Source organism: Leptosomus discolor, chromosome 7 (assembly GCF_034619465.1).
Source record: "Leptosomus discolor isolate bLepDis1 chromosome 7, bLepDis1.hap2, whole genome shotgun sequence".
NCBI lineage: Eukaryota > Metazoa > Chordata > Aves > Leptosomiformes > Leptosomidae > Leptosomus > Leptosomus discolor.
The window spans coordinates 31,269,955-31,297,494 of NC_141397.1; the positions used below are offsets into that span (position 1 = coordinate 31,269,955).

The following is a 27,540-nucleotide window of genomic DNA, read 5'->3' on the forward strand; positions in this document are numbered from 1 at the left end:
GGTGTAGCTTTGTCTTTTATCATTATCAATGAATGAAGACACTGATAGGGAGTGGGAAACACATCAAAGATGACATTTTGTGCATGAACCGTCAGGGCAAGGTAAGATCTTAGTATATCATGCAAAAGAGTGACCTTCAACAGGCTTTTGTGTGGAAGTTTTTTTTCTTACAGATTCGTATTCTCTTACACTCCCATTCCCTACCTATTTAACAGGGATGTTGATATTCCTACCTGTAATTTGCTAGTAGGAAAGTCATCCCTTCAGGCAAACGTCCAGAGATTATTAACGGCTACGTCATCATAATAATGGAGTGACTCCAATTCCTTTGGATCTACACATCAGTGTAACTCAGGACCAGAGTATGACACTACAGAAGTCAGTCTGTACATGCAGATTTAACTTTCAGTAGTTCTTTGTCTTGGTAGCGCTCCTGGATTTTGGACTAGAGAGATTTCTGCATCTCCATGTGTTTGGAGGGTCTCTGACACTTGGTTGGGGTGTTTGCTTTCCAGACATCTTGTTAGTTGGCTTTTGAGTCTGTACCTACTTGTGTGCAATCTAGTTACCCAACTTGGCCAAAGGACTGTATGTTTCTAAGGTATTTCCTGGGCATCTGGTTGAATTTATGCATCAGGTTGGCTTCCTACCAAATCACATCTGTTGTGGAAAAAAAAAAAAAAGTATGAAACCAAGCAATTTATTCCAGGCAAATGTCATCATCAAAATATTCTTACAGAGCTGGGGAGTCCTAGCTGTTGGTTATCCCTTTTGGTGTGCTGCTAAGTGGGTTCAAGGCAGACACAAAATACATTTTAGAAGGTCTGACTTAAAATGTTCATGAACATATGAACAAGAAAGGTTTCTTGCACAGTTGGTGTTTAAATGTATTATTCATTAAGTTGTTTTAGAGGTTGGCAGGGGAGTGAGAAGTGTGTTGTATAAACAGAGGCTGATACTCCCCTTGCTTACCCTGCTACAGAAGCAGTAATTCCATGGACATTCACTGGATTAAATCCAGGAAGAGCCTAGGGCCAATCCCAGAAAGCTGTGACCTCATATACACAGGAAACTCACAGCCCCCTCTACCACACAAATTGGTACATAGAGGGTGTTATGAGAATCTTAGCAGTAGAGCAACATTTTGAACCTAGTCACAGCATTGTGAAGAAATTCACCTTTGAGGTGAATAGAAAAGCCTGATGAAGCAACTCACTGAAAACCCTGAAAACCCATAATGGTCAAGGAGCACATGCACCAGTGGATGCATCTTCATTAAGGTCTCTGAGGATGAATGTCTCTCTTGACCAGCTCTTGTTTACCTTCACAGGCTCACACAAGACTCAATTGTTAGATCTCTATTTCTGCCTCCCTTTGCAGGTTAATTATACGACGTGACCACTTGCTGGAAGGCACCTTCAACCAGGTAATGGCATATTCACGCAAGGAGCTCCAGCGGAACAAACTCTACGTCACGTTTGTTGGCGAGGAAGGGTAGGGAACCACTAAGTGCTATCAGTTTTGAAGTAGCTGTTACGGGCAAAACAGAGTTGACCAAGACTGAGCCTTTCTTGTTATGTAATGTTTCTTTGGTTTTGTTTTACCTCTGAGTAAGTGATTCACCTTAATCGGCTCAAACATTTGTTAAAAACAACAGTAGTAATAATGCTGCATTTTCCTGTAGCACCTTCCATCTAGATGTCTCAAAGTGACAATTTAAGTGGTTAAATCTAACGTCATCTCATTGCTATAGGTATTTTGACTGGCTGGAAGGCAAAACTGAACTACAGGCCCATGTTTACGCACTGAATCAGTCTCAGGGCTATAATTAGAGACCAGACCTTTTATCCCTTTTGTTACTCTTAACTCTTCGAAATGGATCTGGTTTTGCTTCAAAAATTTTTGCTTTGCATGCCATCTAATGATCATTTGTTATCCATATGTGGACTTCTTGTTTCTGGCTGAAGTGAGAAACATGAATGCTGTTCAGTCCTTACAGTTTAATTCACCCGGTTGGAAGCTGAAATTAATAGAAGTCTCTTGAGAAGGCCTTTTCTCAGGAGACTTTCTGCCAGCCTTACAAATCCGTGAGCCGTTCTTGTATGATTAAAGCCAGCCCCTGACTTTTGTTTCCAAGTCTAAACAGAACCTTTCAAAGCCACCCTGGCTCACCTCAAGAGCTGTATTGTAATAGAGGCTTAATCCGTGTGCTTTTATAGTGGAAAGACTATTGTGCATATTTCCAGTGTTCCATATAACAAAGGCTTGAAATCACATTTCAATAGCTTAGCATATAAAGTTTCTTTTTAAAAAAACCACCACCACACAGATAGGATTTCAGTTCCAAAGGTACCAGAACAGTAAGGCTCTGGGGCAGCTCTCAGCATGTCTAGTAACGGATGACACTATCAGCTCGGAGGTGACATATCAAGTGAAGAGCTTCTGCCGAGCTGAGTTTGTTGGGGGACACATTAGGTCCAGTGGAAAACAGAAGTCACCAATCTCAGAGTCACGCAGTGACCTCAGTATCAGGGGTTTTCTTCACTTTTACTTTTTATACTCCATGGATTCAGTATTATTTAACAGAGGTTGTCTTCCACAGCTGTTTTTACCTCTGGCTTGCAAGTAAAGCATAAACGTGCAGCATACCTCAGTTTGCATTTTTGGAATAGCGTTCTAGTATGCTAACAGTGGCCAAAGTCATGTTGTTTTCCCCACATCTCTAATAGCTTTTACTCTGTGTGGCATGGTATCCTCAGGAGAAATTATAAACCAATTTGATTTGCAAATTCATTCCATCCTCACTGATTGATTTACATCTGAAGATACATTCCCCCAGGGTTTCTGCTGTTTAATGCTAATAAAGGTTCTGCTGGAGGGACTCCAAGATACCAAGTCCCTGCTGAAGAGCTGAAGCTGTATGGCCATGTGATGCTGTCTGGGCACAGCATCCCACATGTTTCAAAGCTACAATGACATTGAAAATGAACTATGAAGGCTTTATGATGAGTTAATGTGTTGCCCAGAAATGCAGTACCTAGTCTGTCCTTTGAGGTTTTTGAGTATAGACAGGTGTTGTTTGTAGCCCTTTACTCAAGCTATCATCAGGCTTAGCCCAGTATTTTAGTGTCTGTTGAACCGAATCTGTGACGTGGTTAGCAGTAGTGGTTCATGTGGGCTTACTACCATCTCCTTTTCTGTTGTGGCTTTAGTCTCACCGCATGATCCTAGAGCTAAAGTGGCTCAAAGAGAAAAGTACTGAATCTCCAGATGTAAACCAGAGAAGGATGGGCCAGCCTGCCCTTTATCATCTTTCTAGTTGCACAAATTAATCATTCAACCCCTTGTGTTATGCTTCTATAGCTTCAAACATAATGCAGAGCATTCTGATTCAGCTGCAGAGTTTTCCACTTATTTTGCATTTGTTAAGTAGCAGAGAGAGTGCCCAGCCCAGAAAATCTTTTGGCACGTGTGACATATGGCTACAAATCACTTGTTCATATTGCTACATTTATTTTAGATTGAAAAACCTACCTACCGCTATTAGAGGACAATCTTTTTTTTAATGAATCCATCCACTTGGGTTTAATGCATTCATGCAGGTATTTTGGGGGGGGGGGGGGGGGGGTGTTCAAGTTAATTGGAAACAGCTTGATTTAAGAGTTGAGTTTAAAAAACAAGGAAAAAAAGAGACACTCTGCAGAGCAAAATCATACGACAGCAAAGCACAGCTTAAGGTGTACCACATGTGTTTGAAAGTATCAGAAAAGTAGAAAAGCTTGGATGGAAGAACTGAGGAATCACTGTTCTATCTTCAGAGACACAGCTCTGTTAGGACTTGGTCTTGTTCGGCATTGACCTCTAGGTTATGCCTATAGCTAAGAAAGCATCCTTGGGGCTAGATTGTATCCTTGTGTAGGAGAGTAAGAGCTATTTCTACTTCAGCCTGGGCTGCCTAGTCTGTGAGCCCAGGTGTTCACAGGGAGTTCAGACCCACTCACCAAAAAGCTAGCCCTCTGCTAGCCAGCCAGTTAAGGCAAGGCTGAGCTTTGTACCTCTATTTTAGTAAGCCTTTGGAACAGAGGAAGAAAAAACAAACTAGTGAAGGGATGTGTCCAAGCTGTGGTTCCTCCCAGATAAACCTGTATGCTGGTGAGGTTTCAGCATCATGACTTGTTCAGGCCTCAGAAGCAAGTTTTGAGAGGAGAGATGCGGCATGTTAAAAACACTTGGCCTCACAGGGGTAGGTGTTAGACAGCAGCCAATGTAGGCAAAACCCAGGAAATTCACTCAAATGGGAATGAACCTCATTTTATCTTTTTTACCTTTTCCTTTCCAGGTTGGACTACAGTGGCCCATCCCGAGAATTCTTCTTCCTTCTGTCTCAGGAGCTCTTCAATCCCTATTATGGGCTGTTTGAGTATTCAGCCAACGACACATACACTGTACAGATCAGCCCCATGTCTGCCTTTGTTGAAAATCACCTAGAATGGTAAGAACATTTTATGCAGAATTGAATGATCCTTTTAGAGCAATACAGAAACGGAAACGCAAAACACAAAAGCTGCCAGTTTAGACTAAACTACATACAAATGTCAGTGTTTCTGCTGGGAAGAAGTGGGAAGTAGGCTGGGAGAAGGAAGAGAGGGAGTAAGTGTAAATACACAGCAGGCTCTGAAAAAGGAGTTTTGATGAGGTACTATGATTAAAATGTCCTGCTAGTGTCACTTGGGACTTGATGTTTGTGTACTTCCATGGGAATGTGAAAAGGACAGGGAGAAGAGCTCTGATTAATCCAGGCCTCCTCTCCTTGGTCGCTTTCTAAGAATAGCAAGTGTGGTTTTTCTGTACATCAAGCAGTCTTGTGCTTGGAAGCTACACAGTGTTCTCCAAGAGCCACATTGCTGCTCTGTACCTGCTACAGGCCTTAAAAAAGGCCCCATGAAAGCGATTTCCCTTTTCTCCCCTGACAGAGTGTCCCTGCTAGTGTGTGGCCAGGCCAGCAGAGCGAGCAGGTACTTCACCTTACCAAGCATGTGTGCAAACAGACAAATTGTTGATGTTGTTTCTTTAGCAAAAATTCTGAATGCATATTGTGATCTCCTCGTTTTTCTCTCTGCCTCCAGATCTGTCCATCTCTGGGAGTTGTTTTCCTTTTGATAGTTTCAGATGTGGTTCAGTGAAGCATGGGCTGCCAGCCCTGGGCATCACTTGATCCCTTGTGGGATTTCATTGTGTCAAAGAAATAATGCCACATGGGTTTGTTCCTATGATGTTTTTCTTTGTCTAAGCAATCTTACTGGCTCCTCTCAGAGATCCTTTTTTAAAATCGAAGGCAGTTCAAGCTCCTTTTAAGTTGCAAGTAGTACGTGCCCCTCTATTCTTGTAAACAGGTGCTCCTTTGCTTTGGCTTACAGTGGGCAGGAGATCAAGAACAACAAAATGGTTGTACCATCACCTCTATTAAGGTTGCAGTGGGGAAAAAAAAAAAAAGGATGTTGCTGGTACTAGCATGGTCTCTGAATGTTTTGGGGTTTTTTTTGTTTTATCGCTTCCAGCAGTGGAGCGTTATGCTAACAATGATCCTTGCGTTATACTATTTCTTTGCTGACATTAGCAGGAAGAGGGCAGCTTGTCTTGTCCATCTCCCACTGCAATCCTGTTCGTTAGACATTACGCAGTGGCTTCCTAGTTTTCAAGAAGAAAAACAGTCTGTTTAGCTTAACAGACAGCTCGGATGAACTTTTGATTTAGGAGGCTGTATTTATGAAGACACATTTTGATTTCAGGGCACAGGGCCACGTAGGCAGGTGCAAACCCAAGATCGATCTGCCCACGCTGTGGGTGAACTGGACGCAGGCCTCCCTCTGGAAATGATGTTGCTGCGTTACCTCAGTAGTATTTGAAATAGGCCCTGACTCACCTGTTATAAATGTTGTTGTGAAGAGTTCAACTGCAGTTTTCTTAAGTGATAAATTTTCCTGCAAAAAGTTATGTACTTTGTTTGATCCCATCATTTTGTTCTTATGTTCATTGAGAGATTTCAGCATGGAAGAGGCAGATTTTTATAGTTATCCTGGGTATACAGAAAAGGAGAAAGACATCTAATATAATTTTCTATAGCAGTTAGCATTTAACTGTACAGGCTTCTTGTACAGAGGATGTTATTTGGGCTTTGGGCATTTGGGTTTTTTTTTTCAGGAAAAAGAAATGAAGTCCCTGGGCCTGCAGAAGGAAATAAATGCTATGAACAAAGAGGTTTGTACATAAAGTAGTGTAAATAGGGCAAGACTGCAGAACCCAAGGGAAAGATAAGCAATCCAGTAAGCGCTTGGTAATACTTCTTGATCCTGTTGTGGAAATAACTGGCTGAGACCAGCAGTTTGTAATTAGCCTGGTAGGTTTCATGATTGGCTTGTTAAATATCTGGACATTCTAAATGGTTTTTATCTATGTTGACTGATCTCAACTATTTATGTGTAACCTTAAAGTACTATATTCAGAAGTGTGCAGCCACCTAAGGTAGAATTTGGACCAAGTGTTTGAAAACTCAAAACGTACGATTCTCCCATAAAGGCTTTACAGGCTGACTTCTTTGAGGGCACTGTTCTAACTTGCTTGTCATTTGTTCATGAGGAATGGGGCTTTCTGAAGTTCTCAGTCTTTCTCCAACTTTTCTCATCAAAGTCAGTGCTAAAACTTCTGATATGATTTCAACAGAGCCTCCTCCCTCTAACATGCAAGAAATAAAGATTATTTTCCTGTTCCCAAATCTGTTATGAGACATCAGTTAACGTAGATGGATGAGTCAGTATTGAGAGTCCCAGGGTCACAGATAATTAATATTCATAGTCTTTTCAAAGCTTGAAGTTTGATGTCAGTCATGAAAACCACACAACCACAATTGGTTTAGATTTGCAGATTTCTTGAACTGTATGGCTTTTGGTGCTATGGGGCTTATCATTCATGTGGAATCTTTCCCTTGACGTATTTGTCTGTACAGTAATTCTGCAAGACCTATCCAGAAACAGCTATATTAAGAAACAGGGCTAGCAAAAAAATTCCCTCAAAATTATTTTACATTTTTCCTTCCTTAAGTGAACAGTGGTGAGTTTGAGATAAACACAACAAAATGCAAAGAGCTGAAGTTTTGTTCATATTGGCAGAATTGAGAAACACACTGCTCTCTTTTTCCCCGGCCTAAAAGTTACAGTTCTGCCCCTGTTAATGGCTTATTTCATGCCTTGCTCTTTGTACAAACAGCGTTCTGAGTCCAAAATGAGCACATCAAAGCACAGAGTAGTTGTATGTATGCCAAGTTAAGAAAGAGACATAATGACTGGAAAATATTTCTCATTTATGGAGAAACTGAGACTTAACACCTTTCCTGCAAGCTTCCATTGAATAAGATTTTTTTCCTTCAGTTAACATATGTGCCTGCTGAACACACAAAATACAAGATATCACACATTTTCAAACTTAAAAAAAGAGATTTCAAATCCCCCTGTATCTGAAAGGACACAGTTCTATCTCTCTAGACCTAAGAAGTTTGATGATACACATTTTTATCTGCAGGCTACAGGATGTAGCTGAAGCTCATAGCCAGAAGAGCTGCCAGTAATGAGCCATTCTGCCTGATCTAGATAACATGTGTAGGTCTCCGCCTGGATATTTGAAAACATCTTCTAAGATATTGTTTACACCCCCACTTGAGGCAGTTTGCCCTTCTCCAAATAAGTGGGCAAAATGTGGTGGCAGCTGCTATATCTTATTTCAGTGAAAATAATATGGTTTATCCCAGAAATAATCATGTTGTCTTTGCCCTTGGTCAGGTGTTTTGGGCAACTGAAACGGGGTGAGTCACTGAAGAATCCTTTTCAAGTTTTGCTCAGTGTGCTGGGAGACAGACTAGTGAGGAATATTACATGTTTCTATTGCAACCTCATGCAAAGTTAAATGTGTAATGTTACATACAGCTCCATAATGACAACTTCTAACATACACACAAATGACTGCATATCTTGCCACATTAGCTTTTCTCTTTCCTCCCAGCTAACAGTCCTTTTGAAAGATTTTGAAAGATTTTAAGACTGTCTTTCAGTTCCCTGCAGCACTGAAGCACTGGCGTCCAGGATGCCCGATATTAGAGGGTATACAAAGATACTTTTTCACTGGGGTGAAAAAGGTTTCTGTTTCTGATTTGAAAGACTAAGGTTTGATTGATAATTTTAGTTCACTTTTCACCAAAAATAAGTAAATAATACCAGGTTGGATGGGTAAATCAATCCTGAGGAAAAGAAAAAAATCCTGACATATAATAGATGGAGGAAATGTGTTTCTGAGTTGCAGGAACAAAGTATCTAGTTCTAGAATTTGCATAGTCTCAAATCTTCGTAGTGGTCACTGGTTAATGTCCCTGTTGTCTTCATGGTGCATTTTCAAGAGGTCTAGGAAGTTGCTGGCATCTTTTCACGGCATGTCACTCAGTCTGTGACAAAATGATTTGTCTAATTGTGCTGTGATTCACTGTGGCTTTCCTTAGGTCTGTATTTTGTCTCATTTTCCATAGTATTTCTCTACTCAGCTCTAAGCAAAATGGTAGACTCAGTGTTTGTTTCTGTGATGATTCCTGTGTCATTTTCACCAAACCCAAAGAGAATTATCTCTGTGCTGTTTCATTGTTCATGTGGCTACTGATTTCAGATGTTATGATTTGGCTGTCATCCTAATGTCACATAAGAAGTTCTACTTCTTAGAATAAAGCAATTCTCAGTGTTTTCTCATTAACTTGCCCTCCCTGCTGTGAGTACTGATTCTCTGACAGTGACGACAAAAGTACCGTTGTCTTTTCAGTTCCCAGTCTGCTGTCAGGTGGAAATCAAGGCTCTCTTTTTCATGTCTTGAGTGGGCCAGAGTTTTCCTTCACAGCAGTCCTGCCCCCAGGAGTAATCCTGTAAGGTAATGTAATGCACCTTCCTTCGAGAGACAGTACTCGTGGCACGGCCATCTGCACCGGACTTCTTGTCCCCAGATCACTTGCCTGGTCTTTTTTCTGACTCGCCCTGGCAATCCATTTCACATCATCTACTTTTGAATTTTTAGTTTGTTGCGTGTTTGTAAATGTATAACCGCAGAAGAAATGTGAAAAGAAGCCCAGTCGCTGCATAGGAGACCAGATGGCTTAGACAGATAAAATCATTCACAGACATTCATTTGGAGATCTGAGGGATGCTAACTTGAAACATCTTTTTCTGTGTTTTCACAGCGAATTAATGACAGCGTGTTCTTTTTAACAATTAGGCGTTTGCAGACCTTGCTCTGACATTTATGCAGCCAAAGAGCAGTACCCCAGTGACAGTTATCTTAGAGGTATTTACAGCTTGCTAATCGTATTTAGCACCCTGTATCCGTCTCAGAAAAGTCCTGTTGTGTTTTGTTTGTTTTTCTTTAAATGAAATCTAATGCATTTATTTAGCAGAACCTTATTAGAAAGTTGAAGACTTGTGAGTAAAATGGTTTTGTTTAGAACCCTACTGAAGATCACAAAGATGATGGTATAGTCAGACCCAGTGGTCCAGGTCCGCAGAAGCTGTGGATTTTCGTGGCTGTGATGTCCTAATTAACTCCATTACCTTAATACTCATTTAGAACTGCTTTGGGGCACGAGTTTCTTCGTTCAGTTGCCTTAGTTAACCTTTCCTTCTGCCCTCCAGCCCCCCTTGTATTCTAGTCCATACTGCTAAAGTGTCAGACAGAAAACTTGCATGTATTTCTACATCGTAGTCTGCAGACAGATGCAAGCCTGTTGCACCCACTCTCCATGCAGACACAAACATATTTTCCCTGTGCTCCAAGCCAACTGACGTGGTTACTGAAACATTGAGCTAAGAAAATATATGCTGCCTCCCATCAGGGCTGTTTACTTCAGGCTTGGCACTGCCTCGATTGCTTTTACGTGCTCTGGCAAGCTTGGCACACGGGTAGAGCAAGCTCCCTTTGCCTGCGCAGTGCTGCGTGGGTATACCCCCAGCCAAACTCTGTCCTTCCCTTTTATTTATTTCGTGTAAATGAGAAACCGCATAGCCATCACTATCCATCTCAAGCATGCCAAAGAATGCAGAGTGGTGTTTTTCCCATTTTTTGTTTCCAAGAATGTTGCAGCCTCAGCTGTCTTTTCTCCTTAGAGAGCTTGGTTGGTTTTTTAACCAGATTTCCTTAGGAGTTGTGCCTTGTGCAATTGCCCTGCCTGGCCGACAGTTTCCTAATCAGTTGAAGACCTATCTGACAGGAAGGTAAATGTCTCAAAGATACTCATTTCCTAAAAGCTTTGCAAAACTTGTAGCTGGGTAAAGGATAGGAATGCAGATGAGCACCTCGGTGAGGGTGGGCTGGTGAGCTCAACAGTTACGTGTTCTGTTTGGCCTCTCAACTGGCCAGTTAGCACGAGCGAGCTGACGGGTCCATTGCAGGCACAGGCTGCAAACCAGCTATATCACCTTGCTCGGTAGCTTGAGGATGTGAGGGAGAGCTGTGAAGGCTCAGGGGAGGCAGAAGGGAGAAACTGGAGATAGTCCAAAGTGTGGGAAGTGCTAGCAGAGATGTGTAGGAGGAACCAGAGCTGTTGCAGTGTGGTAATGTAGGGCTATCGGAGATGGATCTATGGGAAACAAAGCTCCATTAATCCTGCTGTACAGAGAATGACTCCTGTCAATTAAAGTGTTTTTAAAGAAAGTGACAAATTGCCTCATGACCTAATGGGTTGTGTTCAGATGCTGACCAGCTCATAGGATGGATTTAAGGCCATTCCATGGCTCTTTATAGAAACAAGGGAGAAAGGGAGTCACAGCATCTGAGCGGGAGGTCTGCAAACAGCCATTACTCCTCTCTACTGACTGGAAGTAGCTGTGGGGAATATGTGGCCTGAATTACTCATTTATCTCTCTAATTTTTTAATGGTTGTGACAGGCAACCTATATATGGACCAATACCTGTTTTTTATTAAGACAGTTAGAAACACTGAGTTTTGTTTTAGGCTCAAATGGGTCAGTTGTGTGGGTCAGCGTTTGGGGAGAAATTATTTTAGAAGACCAATTTTGCAGCCATTTTGAAGGGGCCTGTTTGTACTAAATGCTGGGAAATTATCCTTTTAAAAATCAGATCAGATATGGCACCCCCGAGTGGGGCATCTGGCCACATCCAGTTGTATTTGAAATTAGATGATTACCTCTTTGCCTCAGTTTCCATCTGAAGAATTTCCTAGTATGTAGCTAACCTGAAATCCATTTGATGTACACTAATGCTATGAAGTGCTTTGAAATTCTCAGGTGAAAGGCACTGTGGAAAAAAAAAGTATTTCATGTTACATTACACTATAAATTTTAATTACTAGCAATATCTTATTTTAAATAAATTATGTTTGCAGGAGATTTTCAAGCACTATTGTAAATCTTCTGGTAAAGAATGATATTAAAATAAATACGCAGCTGAAATAATTTTATAAGTCCTTTTCACATACTGAAAAGAGTATGTTACTGAAATGCTTTCTTGCTGCTGTACTGTGATCTCTCTCAATGCCTTCTGTACTTAAGTAAACTTTGATTTTCCTATTAAGTTTGATGTATGACTGTATCGCATAGAGCCTGCCTCAACAGCTGATTAATTATTTATTAAGGGTTAGGAGGAATTGGAAGATTAAAGGCAAACCAAACTGAAGGAGAAGAAAAAATTTTCCCTAACTGAGCTTCTACAGAAACCATTTTTTTCAAAAATGTTCTACTTTATATTTACCTTATTCTTGACTTTCTGTCTCTTACTGGAGGATTTTTTTCCAAGTTCTTTTGATGGTCTGAATGACGATGTCACATGGGCTGAAAGAAGAAGTGTCTCTCAAAGTCTCTCCTCCTTTTCTCTTCTCTGAACCTCATAGTGTCTAGCACTGCTTCCATAATTAGAGTTTGGTTTGAGGGAAAGGCGGGTGTTCTGTTTCGTTGTGTTTTTACAAAAGTCATCTTTATGGGTTTTTTCCCCCTTGCTTAAGGCCATTTAGTCTTTTGCAACATTGCAGATTAAATTTGCCCGGAGATGGGAGGTTTCACATGAAAATCTCTGTAGTGTCTCCACCTCGCATATGGTAGAGGAGAAAAGGGCAAAATCCACACTGTCCGTCAGCGTGTGGGCCTGCAGGGAAACATCAGGGTGGGCAGCGATTGTGTGTTTATTTGTAGTGTCAAAAATCTCCCAGGGAGTGATGAATGTCCTCATGTCTCTTGTTCCAGCCGTGCTGGAAAGGCCAGGCTGAGCTGTCACTATGAAGTATTGCTCATTATCTTTGCCCCTCCTTACTTCTAACTACATTTTATTCAGACTTTGGTAAGGTAAAGTCAATTAGAGCAGGTGCAGAAATTCCCAAGCTATAACCTTTTTTATTAGTAAACACAATTCATACAGCAAAAGACAGGCTGCTTACAGAGCAGAATTGTTTTCAGTAAATCACCCAAATTAATGTTGGGTATTTTTGAGTAGAAAAGGTGTTTCTCTTCTTGTAGGTCTCTCCCTGGGATATTTTGAAATTTACAAGTTTCATTTGTGCATTGAAAATTATTCTTTTCAGTACATTACCTTAGCGTTACATTAAAATGCAGGAAAAGGGAAGATTAAAGACTTAAATTGATCCGATCTGAATGTATTTAAAGGGAGAAAGGCAATGCCAAATTTGTCAGTTTGGCCCAACTTGGGGCAGGAATATTTTTTTCAAAATCTCAATACAGTTATGGAGGATGAGAAAAATCTTGACCTGTCTGCCCTCTATGAAAAAAAATGTATTTAATAACAAGAATACAGAACTGTAGATCTAATATCTTGTGTCTGATTGAAGGAAGCTTTTTAGATTGTAATTTATGGCTTGTATTCTGAAAAAGACAGACTAGAAACTGAAATTATTTAAATGGATTGGAAAGATTCATAAAGGAAAAAATTCATCAAGTCAAAAATTTTCTTGGACTTCAGAACAGCAATTCAAGGGTCCAGTCTGCTGCGTTCTGCACACTCCCAAGAGAGGATCAGAGAGTTTGCAGTGGTATTAACAAAAGTTGAAGGTGTTCAATGATTTGCAAACCAAGACCTAAAAGAGACTGTCAAACAATGAATAGCACATCTGAATTTTAGCACACAGATTTCTCAGTTTACTCAGCTGAGGAACCTCATCCCGAGAGGCAGGGATCGTTAGCTGAATTGCAGCACAGTGCAACCTCACGTGTACGGCTTCTGGACCGGGCGGGGTAAGCCCACGTGGCTCTGCGCTGCAGATGACCTGTTTGCAGGTGGCTCCAGGATATCTGCATCGTGCTTCATCATGTGCTGTAAACAATCCTGGGTGCTGACCAGTGAGTTTATGATGAGCAGTCTCCCTCACGCTTATATACCCCAGACAGGCTGGAAAGGACGTGCCTCCTTTGACTGAGAATAAATCAGTTTTTGTGGCTTCAGTGTTCAGTTAGCCAGTCAAGGAAAATGTGCAGTCATTTGGCTTGTGCTTTCATGGCCCTCTTGTCTGGCAGGTGACTAAATCTACAGATTTTCCCCTGTAGCTTGACTAGTTTGTTTCAACACATGGTAAAGCGGTGGAAAGCAAACATAAATCATGCTATGTAAAAAACTTTATAGGTTTATAAAGTGTCCCACCACCAGCAGCTTTTCCGAAAGGTTTGCCTGAGAAATCAAAACCTCTTGATGAAAATGCTCTTTTGCTGGTTTAAAAAAACAACCCATATGCATCAGACTGAGTCAGTAAGTCCATAAGAAGCTGATCGTAAGCTAGAGCCAATTCACAAAATTACGTATCATTTTATAGAAGGTAAGGAAGTGAAAAATGTCGAATAGACTAAACAACTAAAATGGAGCTGGGACTCCGAGGGTTCTGATTCCGTTGCTGTCTCTACCGCTTGTTTTCTGAGTAACACCAGAGAAGTCATTTTACTTTTGTACTTAAGTTTTCTCATTTGCCAAATGAAATATTGGCACCGATCTCCTCTGTAGGCTGCTTTGAGATCTGTCAGTCAAAGATACAGTCTGGGATCTGGGAATCACAAAATGTAGAGGTTTGTGGTCTTCTAGCCAGTAGTTCATACCTGAGCCTGCATCTCCTCTGTAGTTCCTGGGCAGAATTGGAGGAGAGTGTGCCAACAGTTTTGCAGGCCAGTGTGTTTTATCCATTGTACCAGCAAGAGAAGCTAAATGCTGCAAGCAGACCGGTTTCTGATGAAGGTGAGCCATGTTTGTGCGGCCGTGCTTTGCCAGGGTTTCTCCTGCATGGCAGTACCATAGTCCATGAGGTTGACAGCTCTGCAAGTGGAGATGGTCACTCCAGCACTCGGCCACACTCCTCCGCCTCCTCCAAAACACTATGTTCATGGAACTTCTTTGTTATTGGTAAAATGACACGTGGCACAGATTTCTTGTTAGAGAGAGACCGTCTGCTTTATTAATCCCCTTACTAGTTTAAAGGCAGAACTGGAAACCGATACTCCTTTTCCTGTGCCTGGAGTCTCTGGTGCTCAGACAACCCCTGACACCGAGGCTGGTGTGCCTGCGATGACTCCACGCAGCAGAGTCCCAGAGCCCAGCTCTGTGTCTTCGTTCTGCATCCCCAGTCATAACTGCTGCCACAGTTCAGCTGGTGTGCAAGGAGCCAGTGCAGCTACCTTGGCCTGGGGCTTAGCAACTTGGATGCAGTACTGTGCGAACGCAGCCATAGCTGTTTCTCTGTGTGAGCATTTCCCTGGAGCTGCCATGTGCTTGAACTAAGGAGTCCTCCCGAAAGCAGCTGTTTGATAGATTGTTGAAGAGAAACCTGAGGGGATGCTGTGAATTTCTCTTATCTACATTATCTTTGCCCCTCATTTTTCTGGATCAAGCAGAACGGCCTGCAGCTTTCCTGATAAAATCATGGGGTTTTTTCCTCTGCAAGACAATTATTCTTTTACCCTTTCCTGACAGTTCCTTGATGGTGGGTATAGCCAGGGTATAAGGAAGATGAAAAGGCATTTTGAATGAACGTGCAACATAGCTAGGTTAGAGACAAGGAAGAGGCTTGAAGGATTTGATTAGGTTAAATGAAGAAGCGGTAAGATTTGCATTATGTCATTGTTGTGCAGTTACTGGTAAATAAAGCTTCAGGAATGGTTTGAGGGTTTAGTTCCTAATTCAGGGTAAATGAGCTCCAGAGATTTAGAAGGACATGGATAGTTCGCATCTCCATCATGTGTAAGCGATAGCTTTTTTTCATGTGGTTGCTTTTTAATTCTGAGAAACAGAACTGTTGTGTTCCATTTGCAGATAGATCCAGAAAAAAAAAAAAAAAAAAAGTAGGGCAAGCACTTACTGGAGTGTCAGTATCGCACTGGCCTTTTGCAGCAGAAAATTTATGCACAATTTAGCAATAAACTGAAAGGCTGACTCACATAAACACGTTCATCATATGAAACTCAGGTGCTCAGCAGAAGTAAAAATATCTAAAGGAAGGCTTGCTCTTGTGATCGCCACCAATTCAGGATTTGAAGCCTAATGGAAGTTCGTTTGTACCAGTTTCTCTCTGAAAATCAGTTTTCATACTTCTCTTTTTCTTGTTTAATTTCAGTTCTTGGGTGATGCACACATTTCACACATCTCTGAACACTCTCTTTGTATTTTAAGACAATCTGCAAGCAGGCCTGCTGGACTCTTCCACTTTCCATACACTTTACAATCAGGGCTGCTTAAGAAAGGCTAACGCTTTCTTAAATGAGTGTTACAAATTTCCTTTAAAATATAATTAAATCTCCAAAGCTTTATAGGAACAGTAAGAAGACAGAGTATTATCAAAGAGGGACTCATGGAATCTTTTGATGCCTGAACAAAATGCCTTGTCTCTGAGTAGAATGTATCCTCTATTAAGTCCCAATAACATTTGCAGGGGCTGCGGGGATAAATCCCTGTAGACTATAACTATTTAACATCCATCAGTTTCCAGGCTGAAAATCTGCACAGTTGCTCCATGTCAGCACTCCTGAATGTTTTCTTTCAGTTTTAATTTGGAAAATGGACTGAAAATGAAGCTTACCTGACAGAATTTTCTGTGGTTTCATAGTGAAGAAGTATGGAGATTCCCCATAAAAACTCAGTAACTGTCTGAAAACCTGGAATGAATTTTGGCCATATATGAGATAAGACACATTTCAGTATTTAGAACATAACTGAAAGGAGGTTAAAAAGAAAACCACCACAGTACTTGGTGGTGGGCCATTACCATTCCTCCAGCAGAAGTGTGCGTGGATCCAGAATAAGTTCTCGGGTGAGATGCCAGTGGTGTTAGATATCAGAAGAGGTGGCATAAGTCCTCAGTGGAACGTTGGAAGATGCCATGTATAGGTAATGTATTGTGTCTTTGTCACTCTAAGAATTCCTCATACTAGAGATGGATATAAGAAAAGGAGCCAACAATAATCTTGTTACTCATTATATTGGAATTCTCCGCCAGGACTAATATAGGAATTATTTTACCCTTTCTCTTTAATGTGCTGAGACTTTGTGGACTTTTGTCTCCTGGCCTTTGTGAGAGCCATTCCTTTCATATTAATGACACATGAGCTCGTCAGATTCCTGAACTGAAGAGGCATCGTGCTGGAATGCCACAGCGTCCACCTCTGAGCCTGCAGATACGCAGAGCAAATTTGCGGCACCACGAAATGACATGGTGGCAAAGAGGCGGGCTGCAGAGTTTGCAGATGCAAGTCAGATAAACAGACTGGCGCTGGCTATCCCAGCCTGCATGGCTAACCTTCCTGACAATAGATCCCTTCGCGTCATCACATTAGTCCAATCAGACATTCTGTCATTGATGTGAGTAGGGGTTAAATATGCACACCAAACTCAAGAAAGGCATTTGGTAATGAAGGCTGATAGAGGTGTGGATTTGATCCTCTGCCAAGGTTTTGTAAGGATGATCTGATCTGCTGCTAGGTTATTGCTCCATAGGTGTAGCTCATTACAGGACACGGGGGTCATGTCCTGCACTGAGCCGCCACAAGGATGTGTGCTGCTAGCTTCTAGCCACGCACCTCTGGTGTGCGTGCCTGACACGCTGCCAGTTTTGCTTAAAATTCTTAGTGTATGAGGCCAGGCAGAGTTGCTCTAACCATCTGGTCAGCTTTTTTTTCAAAATACGCAGTCTTAGAACTTTCTTGCATTTTAAAAAAAAAAAAGAAATTGTCTTTGTTTAAAAAGTGCTAGTGCCAGTGATTCCACCAAAATTCAGAAATCATGAATGAGTATGTTTTCCTCTGCATGTTGTCGTCCCACCCACCCCCCCAAATCACCAGACTGCAAATCAGTCTTTTAGGCTATAAGAATGAATATTTAGTTCCTCAATCAGTAATTTCTGGCCTTCAGGATGCTGGTGAGTATCTTCAAAACAAGAGGTTTTAACTGTCCTTTAAAACAAGCTGTACGACCGCCTCTAGAACCCACGATGCCTGGTTTCCTATAAATTTGGGTTTCATGACTGAATTCTCTGCTGTCTAATAAGATGCATATTCAGAGTGAAGCCTCTCCCATGACTGGGGCCCTCTTTAAATTCTCTGGTATCTAATAATGGTTGAGATTAGGTCCAATCTCTCTCATTGTGGAAGGACTAATAGGCTCTCCAGCTGCATCCACCTGCCAAGTATCATTCTCCCTTGGAAGAGCTGCCAAGGGCAGAAATCCTGTACCACAGTGTGCAGCCTCATTTGTTCAGCTTGTCTTTCAGGTGGCCAGAAGTTCATCTGCACCATTAAACAGTCAAAGCTTTAAAATTGGTGCAACTGAATGTGCAAATTTGTCTTACAGATGAAAGCAAGCTTTCAGTAGTCTTGTGAAAGGAAAATTACGTTTTCAAATTTGATGGGAACCTTATTATAGTCATCTCTCATGAGTCGTCCTTTGAATATTTTTTTCATAACCCACTGCGTCAAGAAAGACACGCTTAAACCCAGCTGATGTGTTTGAGTGAGATAAGGTTTGCAAGACTTTCAGTCTTAATCCTATCAGGTGCTTTCTCCATTTACGATTTAAAGTTTCTCATACGATAGCAAATTTAGCCCACAAGACATCATTATCAACACATCCCCTATAGAATGATAAAAAACGTTCTTCCCCCATACACATAGATTACAATTTTGACCAGGCACATCGTTCTCCATCTGAATCCAAGGAAGGACTGTCATATAAAGCAGAGCTGCATTTGCTCAACCAGTTGAGAGCGCCCTGTAACAAAGGGTCATTATGAGTCTTGCCTTACTCTGCTGCTATATGATAGGAACCAGAGTAAATTAAATTTCCTGTGACTCACCTGCAATTGGAGGAAAATTTATTGCTTAGTCGGAGCTACAGCATATGGATTTGTCTCTCCCTGTATCGACAGACATGCAGTAAGTATGCAGAGAGTCCCACTGAGGAGAAGGAGCCTGTTATTTTGCAACGGGCTGTTGTGAAAACAGGCTGTTTCAGGGGCACCTGCAGTCTCCAGAAGGAAAGGGGGTTAGCTGGGTAGTGTGGAAACTTCTGCAAATGGGTCAAAGAGTAGTGTTATTAAAAGCCAGAAAGCAGGTGCACACAATGTCCTTTTTGAGTGGGTGAAGGGTGTCAATAGGGAGGCTAACCAGAGCAGTTCTCCTGCTCATTAATTCTGTCTCTCATTCCACCATTTCCTGCTCATTAACTCCCTCCCGCTTTCCCCCCTCTGCCAGAGCCTATTACTCAGACTCAATCATTGACTCCAAAAGGGAAGGATGTTGAAAGAAAGGGCCAGAGTAAGACCTCGCATTCCCTATGTCTCCCAAGCTATCTTTCCTGCTAAAGAGAAGTCAAACAAGCATTTTACACTTCCTTGGAAAGATAAATGTAAGTCAGGTTTAGGAAAGGTATGTGCCCTCCAGCCAGGATTTACCTTTGTGCTGCTTATTCTGTCAAGAAAACTTGTTTTTTCTGAAGGGACTGCCTCGCCCACCTCTGAATCTCACCCATACTCTAAATCCTTCAGGAAGAAATAAACAAAAAAGTCTGGTTTTGGTTTAGGTGGCAATTTGTTTCTTGTTGCTTTTTTGTTGATATATTGTAAGTGGGATTGTTATGCTTGGCTGATCATGGTGGCAACTCACTGGACTGTACAGACACATGCAGATCGACTGTATAGTTGTCCACCGAGGACGGTAGCAAACGCCTCCTTTCTGTCTGTTGACTTTTCATGGTCCATGTTTCTCAGTACACTACTGGACCACAGCAGTGTCACCTGTTGTCCCAGGCCCTGTCCAGAATGGGCAAGGGGCCAGAGGACCTTCTCTTACACCACTTTTCAGAGAGTCAGGTAGAGTCAGTCTCTGCAGAGATAGCAAAGCTGCGTGCAGGGAGGAAGAGTCTGTGGGCTGGAAAACCGACGTGCTTTGGTCACAAAGCGCTGTGTCTGCTGGGTGATATGGAGCTGCCAAGAAGTACAGTCTGCAACAAGGCTTTTTGATCCGTTGTATTGATGGGCACCAGAAGTGGCAACATCTTGTTAATTATTTCATCTCCCTTACCCAGAGCAGTTAGTACTGGACTTGTTTTCCTACACAGTACCATTGCAAAGGCTGGGACTGTGGAACCGTGGTCAGACCCTCATCTTGAGTGAGCCCTGGTGTGTCCCAGAGGGCTGCAAGTATGAGGCCAGACCGATGGACCACATATCCTAGAGTTGCTCTGCCCACATTTGCTTGGGCTGACCCACCAGACTTAGTCCTTTTCACACAGAAACACTGCCCATGGCCTTTGGATGGTTTCATACCATAAGGCACTGATGCAAATCAAAGCCGCTGTTGGCGGCTACCATAATATGCGCCTGCGACTGTAAACACCTCAATATAGGTGCGCTACCCTTTCATGTCAGCTCTGCATGAATGCCCTCAAAGCCATGTAGAGGTACAGAAGTGATACAAGCAGCGAAGAGAAAACCACTGCTGTTTACATATTCAAGCAATTTCTTACCAGAAACAGTGTTTACAAATCTGTGAGACTTTTCTTGGCAGTAGACTTTTGCCTTTACTTTATTCCACATGGCTCCTGCTATGGGGTGGGCATCGTGATGAGGAACACCCAGTGCTCATAGTGTTTTCATTCAGTGTTTGCTTTCAAAATGTACAGGGAGGAATGAGGGTGATGAAGAACAAAACCAAAAAGCCGACATGCATTATTTAGGACAAATGGACTTGATTATAGATCCTGAAGGTGCTGTAAAACTGATAGATTACAGGCTCAGCATTTCTGGGATTTGAGCTGTCTGGCTTCCACTGTGCTTTCATTGTGTCAGCTCCCCTTCTTTTCATTGCTTTTTGCTGGAAATGTTGCAGCAGAGCACACATGAAGTGAAGCAGGTCCAAACAGCTTCGTTTTGTTGCTGCTGTGGAAACAGCTGTAAGGGGCAATATAATCACCCTTCTGTTACAGTCAGCTGCAGATCATAAGCACCTTGCGGGGATGCAGGGGACCCAGAGGCAGCACCTGTGGCGTTGTGGATGCTAATTGGGCCCACAGTGTGCTGTTTTGTACCCCATTTAACATACTAAGCACTACTTGTTCTGTCCCATGAGCACAAAGTTGACTGAAAGGATATTCAGCGTTGGTTTTATTACAATGAGGCTCATGTTTCATTCATATGTAGGAGGGGTTTTGCCTTGGTTCCTGTAGTGGAAGGAATGATATCTTGGCTTTTTGATCTGTTTCTCATCTTTTGTGTGATAAAACTTTACTATGGTGTCAGTCAGCTCAGGCTTGGAGCAGTCACATTTGGGATATTGGCTTTCTTTCTTTTCCTTTTTTACGAATAAGGAAATTTTGGATGGGTGATGGGGGTTGTTTTTACAAAAAACAAACTCACCTGGACTCACACCAGTATTTTTCTGTCTGAGATTACTGATTTAAAAACCAGATTTGGTGGAAGAGTAATAAGTCATAGAAGAAATCATAGAAAAAAAAAAATTAACAGCTTATCACAAGTCACAGATTGCAGGGCAGGAGCAGGGCACTATTGAGTGTACTTGGAGTGGGACTAGCAGTGGTTGTTTTTAGAAAACAGAAACACAAGAGTGTAAATACTGAAGACAGCTGAACATCACCATTAAGAAAGTGGTCTGGGGACAGCTTGCATGAGCTTTAGATACTGGTTTTAATATCTGTCCTTAGTCGCAATGGTTAACTTACTCTAACTTTAGTTTCCACCTATAAAGTCAGCTCATTACCCTTTTAAAGTACTTTAAAGCCCCACCTTGGAAAGGGTTGTAACCAGTTGAGAAACTGGATGTACTGATTTGCCAAATATCCTTTGCAGCTGTTTTGATAGTATGTTTTCTGCTGAGATGGAGCATTACAGTATTTCACTGGCTAAATTCTGCATTTGATGGAGTCAGTCTGTATCAGAACACTCAACTAAAGATCACAGAAGACGAGCCTTCAGAGCTTCTGTTGGTTTGGCACAGGAGTGCATATAACATGCCAGCTGCACGTGGGGGTGCTGTAGGAGATGGATCAAGAAGAGGTCCATTATTGTTCAGAGGTGCAAGGGGTGATGTTAGGTATCTGCTCAGAAAAAAAAAAGAGACAAACAAATAAATGTAAGAAACTAAGTCAGGAACAAAAAACAGTTGCTACCTGTGTGCGTTTCTATGCCGAACGTCTTGAGTTACACTTCATTTACTCTGCGTTTTTATATCCCAGGTTCAGGTTCAGTGGTCGTATTCTTGGCCTTGCTCTCATTCATCAGTACCTTCTCGATGCTTTCTTCACAAGGCCGTTCTACAAAGCCCTACTAAGGCTGTAAGTATAAGCATGCAACCAGGGAGAAACCATGCAGGAACAGTGATCCTGCAGGGAGTCCTACAGAGAGACTGACTCTCGTGGAGTTGCTTCAAGTGCTCCGACATTCAAGTTCTTTCCGCTGTTGGTTGGTTGCTCTGTGATAGAAAACAAATGTGTTTTAATTTTTCTTTACTTTCTCCAAGAACTTACCTTTCATAAATACAGACTATGTTGATAAAATAAGTCTGACATTTAGGAACACATATTTGAAAGTACTGACCCATAATGTCAGAGTTTACCACTGATGAAAAGTTATCAAACTTCAACTATGTGAAAGACTGAAAAGCATCTTTGATGGACAAACCAAAACAATAGCAACAAAAAAGGAGGGAGGTCATATTAAGAAAAATACATAATTTCTCATGCCTGGTGGAGTAGATTTTCATTCTAAAACAGAATTCAGGTTAATTAAGAATACTAATGTAGATATAAACAGTGAATGTTTCTTGGTGTTCTTCTACTGTCTTTTATATTAGTAAGCAGAAGCTACCAGTAATACATTACTTTCAATGTCAAGTTTATAAGGTTAGCATTAATTGACAATCTGTCTCTCTTTAATTAATAGACTACAGTAAGACAAGGTACATAAAATTTGCAGCAATAAGAAAAGCCATAAGTAGTAAGGCAAGACTGCAATTTAATGACAAAGAGCAGAATGAAGCTTAGCTGAAACAGTTTATCAATTAAGATTATTCCATATCAGCAAATATATATGTCTTAACAGTCTTTTGAGTTCTTTAACATGTTTTTGGGGTTTTTTTTTAAACAATGAGTATTGCTGGGGTCCAGACACTCAGATCTATATCGTATCTGAGCTAGTCTGGAATAGCCTGAAGCCTAGAGTGCTCCCTACATCCCTATTGCCACTTTAGGGAATTTGAAACCAGACTGCTTATAACATCCACCTGCCCTTTCCTTATTAGCAGAAGTTTAGGCTGCCTGGTTTGCCTTCTGTCAGTCTTGCGTGCTCACCTCAAGGATGACAGATACATGGAAGCAGCCAGGCGCAACATGGTGGGGCCCATCCGGGCTGAAGGTAAGCATGTGCTCTGAAGTGCGGGGCATCCTGAAGATCCATATAAAATGAAGCCCCAGGGGTGCCTGCCGACAGCAAATAGCACAGGCATTCAACAGACTTGGCCTTGAGCCCAGCCATGCAGAGCAGACAGTTGCAGAACTGCTTTAAGAGGGTCTGTGTAACAGGCTTTGATGTTAACAAAACCAAAAGAACAGCAGCTTGATGTTGGATCTTCGGCATAAATTTTTTCACATTCGTAGTAGAAAGTCATCCTGCCAATAGTCACGGGGTCATATATTCAGCTGCATCTTTATTCTTGCCTCACAATCAGGCCATGTGATTTAAGTGACTTAGAGTACCTGGATGAAGAGTTCCATCAGAGCTTGCAGTGGATGAAGGACAATAACATCACAGATATCCTGGATCTCACCTTCACTGTGAACGAGGAGGTGTTTGGACAGGTGAGCACAGCTATGCAAAACATCTGAAAAGCAAATTTGAAGCTGACAAAGCTGAGCGTGATCAAAATCTTTCTGTCAGAACAGATCCTTTAGCCTTTCAATAACATTTTCTTCTCTTACCTTCTGTTTCTTTCAAGCCACCTGTTATCGTGCAGATGTTTATTCTTAGAGTGTAGAATATAAAATACCAGCCCCCCTACAGGCCTATTGAGCCACACATTGATGAGCATGAGGAATTCTGCAGAGTGGAAGACAGCTCTTCTCTCCAGGGTGTAGTTCACACAGATGTGGCATTCGGTGAATGCAAGCAACGTAACTTAAAGCTGATGTGACTGAAAGGATGAGGGGTTAGCAAGGAAGAAAAATACTTGGCAGGTGGTGTAAGACCTGGCAACTCTCACCATTATTTTGTCTGCTATCTCCCTGTTAGATTCTGTGTCTTTTACTTAACTTTGCACCTACTCAACAACTTGGTATGTATATCCATGTGTTATGCTTTTTACCACTCAACTCTACCTTAGTCAGACAATTCTCTTTAACCTAGCTGATCGGGATAACTAGAGCCTTATATGGGGTGCAGCCCTGGCTTAAGTGCAGACTGGCAACCAGAACAAGTGTCTCCCATGGGATTCCTTGGCTTGGACTGAAGCCTTGGTGCTCTTTGCTGTTGTAACCCATGTGAGATTGTAACCATCTCTGGAAAGCCTTGAAGGGACCCAAAGCAATATTCAGACCACGATGAAGGACCTCCAAGGAGATACTGAAAACTAGAGAGGCTGAAGAACCAAGCTGACCAAGTACTGCAGAAGCTCAAGGGAGGGAAGTTAACCTGACACACAGTGTCAAAGGGAGTGGAGAGATCAGGTGGAATATACAGGGAGTGGCTCTTAACCCTTGAAAATAAAGCCAGCAGGAGGAGTTTGCACAGAGCTAGGGTAGCTCTGCAAGCTAGGGCAGAGTTAGGCTAGCTTCTGAGGGGAGGAATTCTGGTCCTGAGCGTAAAAGGGCTGCTATAAGCTTGAAAGTAACAGAAAGCAAGTAAGGCTTCAGGGGGTATTTTCAGAACTGACTTTAGTCTGCTTACAGTACAAGGACACAAAAGATGAGCAGAGTCAAGAGTGGATGAAATTAAAAGGATGGGGCAGAAGAACTGAAGTAAGAAGCCTCTGTAGGAACAGTAGCACTGTTTTTCCACAGACTTAAATGCAGGGGTTTTTCATGGGCTTTGAGCTGAGAGCTTGAATGACATTCAGCTGACAGGACAGTGGTTTCCCTGGAAGGTATGGCTATATGAGACTAATACACAAAGACAGACAGAAACATACAGACATATTTACAAAGACGGTTGAGACAAGTTTGTATTTACATTGGGAGACTACAAAGTTCAGTAAGAATCTCAGCCTAAATTGTCCTGATGCATCTGTAGGTAACATTTGGCATGCTAATTTGTTGTTATGCTCTCCCCAAAGAAAAGAGCTAGACAATTACAAGGAAACTGTTGTGGAAGATAAGTGATGGCTCCAAAGAAAATAGAAAAAAATCACAGTCGGTTGTAGGTACTGTGATATAAAAGCAAAAGAACTCTAAAAGCTGGATTTTGATGCCTGTTCACATGTTGTCTAGTACTGTATTTTATGTGTACTAGACACTAACCTTGCTAGATCTAGTGATGGGGGAAAAAATGGTTCTCACTGTGAATTATGACTGTCAGAATCCAAGAGTACTAAGTGAAAGTGAGATTTTCCCCCTTCTGAAATTTGCTAAGTGCTGACAGCAAAATAACAAAAAAATCACAGTTGCATTTTATGCTCACAGATGGATCCCAGTTGGAAATTCTTGCGTGCCAAGAGTATCTGACCACTTAAATGCCATCTGAGCATTGCTTTGCTGGATACACGTGTAAGCGTAGGTCACAGTGGGAGCTCTGCTAATATTTGGGAAGCTGGATTTCAGAGCTTGGGTATGGGAAACAGGAAATAGTGACTCTTTGAGAAGCTGTGTGGTAGATGGGTTGCAGCCCTTTTGTCCTGCTTCCGCAATGAGTTTATTATGGACCAGTCACCACTACTTTCTTGTCTCATCTCTGACTTGTGTTTAGCTTTTACACCTTTCAGGCTAAACCTTCTGTCTTGGTACCTTTCATATTAGAATTTACCACTGAGGAGTTCTAGCCTTCTTGCATACTGGAGCCTAGAGCACTAGTGTAATAGCAAAGATGGCAATGTCAAACCAAGCATTACACATTTTTACTGGTGGTGACTGGATGCCTATTTGAGAATTTCACTTGTAGGACAGAAAGAAGTGTCAGTTGCTGGTGACCCTAAGTACTTTCTCATGCTTTTACACAGTAGAAAGTGTTCTTCCAGGCCTGTCTCCAAGCTCTAGATGTGGATACAGCCTGTCTCTGAGCCCTGGCCGTTGCTCCAGTCAGGTAAAAGAAATGGGCTAGGTTGGTTTAAATGTCTTCTTGCTACCCTGAAACCTGATTCTGAATTCTAGCTCACAGCTGTGGTTAATGCCTCAATCACAGAACCACAGGATGGCAGGGGTTGGAAGGGACCTCTGGAGATCATCTAGTCCACCCCCCTGCCAGAGCAGGCTCACCTAGAGCAGATCGCACAGGATCGCATCCAGGCGAGTTTTGAGTGTCTCCAGGGACAGAGACTCCACAGCCTTCCTGGGCAGCCTGTTCCAGTGCTCTGCCACCCTCAGAGTATAGAAGTTCCTCCTCATGTTCAAGTTTTTGCCCATTACCTCTTGTCCTGTCACTGGGCACCACTGAAAAAAGACTGGTCCAATCCTCCTGACACCCACCCCTTATGTATTTATAACCATTGATAAGATCCCCCCTCAGTCTTCTCTAGGCTAAAAAGCCCGAAGTCCCTCAGCCTCTCTTTGTAAGAGAGATGCTCCAGCCCCCTAATCATCTTTGTAGCCCTTTGCTGTACCCTCTCCAGTAGCTCCCTGTCTCTTTGAACTGGGCAGTCCAGAACTGGATACAGCACGCCAGATGTGGCCTCACCAGGGCAGAGTAGAGGGGGGGAGAAGCACCCTTGACCTGCTGGTCACACTTTTCTTAATGCACCCCAGGATACCCTTGGCCTTCTTGGCCACAAGGGCACATTGCTGGCTCATGGCCAACTTGTTGTCTACCATAACTCCCAGGTCCTTCTCTACAGAGTTGCTCTGTAGCAGGTCAGCCCCCAGACTGTCTTGGTGCATGGGGTTGGTTATTCCTCCACAGATGCAGGACCCTACACTTACCCTTACTGAACTTCATAAGGTTCCTCTCCGCCCAGCTCTCCAGCCTGTCCAGTCTCTCTGAACAGCAGCACAGCCTTCTGGTGTGTCAGCCACTCCTCCCAGTTTTGTATGATCAGCAAACTTGCTGAGGGTGCACGCTGTCCCTTCATCCAGGTCATTGATGAATATATTGAACAGGACTGGACCTATGAACAAGGAAAAATAGGGACACATGGCTCTTGATTGCCTGCCTCCAATTCTAGATAACTAATTGTATTTGAAATTATATGGAGAATGAGAAGTTGAAGAAATCACCAGCATGTCTACGTGTTTGTGGGAGGTCTTGCAGGAGATTTAGAACATCTAGACTTATGGTTGTGCTTAAAGCTAGACAATGTTTAGTCTTTGGTTTTGACAGATGTATCTTAATGCCACACAGTCTTGAAGAATACAGCATGGCAGCTGGGACAGAGTCTTGCCCTCTGGGTGATGCAGCATTGCTTCTATAATGGTGATGCAGTGATTGACATTTGGGAATTTAACCTGAACCAGCTAAGAATTCCAAACTCATTACATCCAACCTTACTTGTTCTTGCTGTTTCTCAACAAAGCTACAGATTAGATGACTCATTCAGTGTTTCCTAATTCATAATGTTACAAAAGGTCCCTCAAGCAAAGTGATCTAAATACTATATATGCTGTGTGCTGTCTATTTGGCTAATAAATAGATAATAATATACATAATATGTAAATAATACAAATAATGAATATGTGTTCATGCAGCTCTCTTACTATCTGTGCTAGTCATCATTGTTACAGCAGCAGAAAACTGAAGAGCAAAACATTCTTCCTTTTACATCCACTAGATAGAATGTGAAAATAATTGCAAGATAGATAAATATTATTTTCTGTCACGTG

General features: G+C 42.1%; 1 protein-coding gene across 1 annotated transcript in view; it reads left to right on the forward strand.

The window, feature by feature from the left end:
- Nucleotides 1–27,540, forward strand: part of HECW1 (HECT, C2 and WW domain containing E3 ubiquitin protein ligase 1) — a 174,457-nt gene that overhangs the window by 134,833 nt on the left and 12,084 nt on the right. Inside the window, exons 20-23 of the mRNA XM_086467608.1 lie at nt 1,381–1,494; nt 4,340–4,492; nt 21,760–21,858; nt 23,250–23,379. Of these exons, the coding sequence (XP_086323734.1) occupies nt 1,381–1,494; nt 4,340–4,492; nt 21,760–21,858; nt 23,250–23,379 (496 nt within the window). The remainder of the gene's footprint in view (nt 1–1,380; nt 1,495–4,339; nt 4,493–21,759; nt 21,859–23,249; nt 23,380–27,540) is intronic.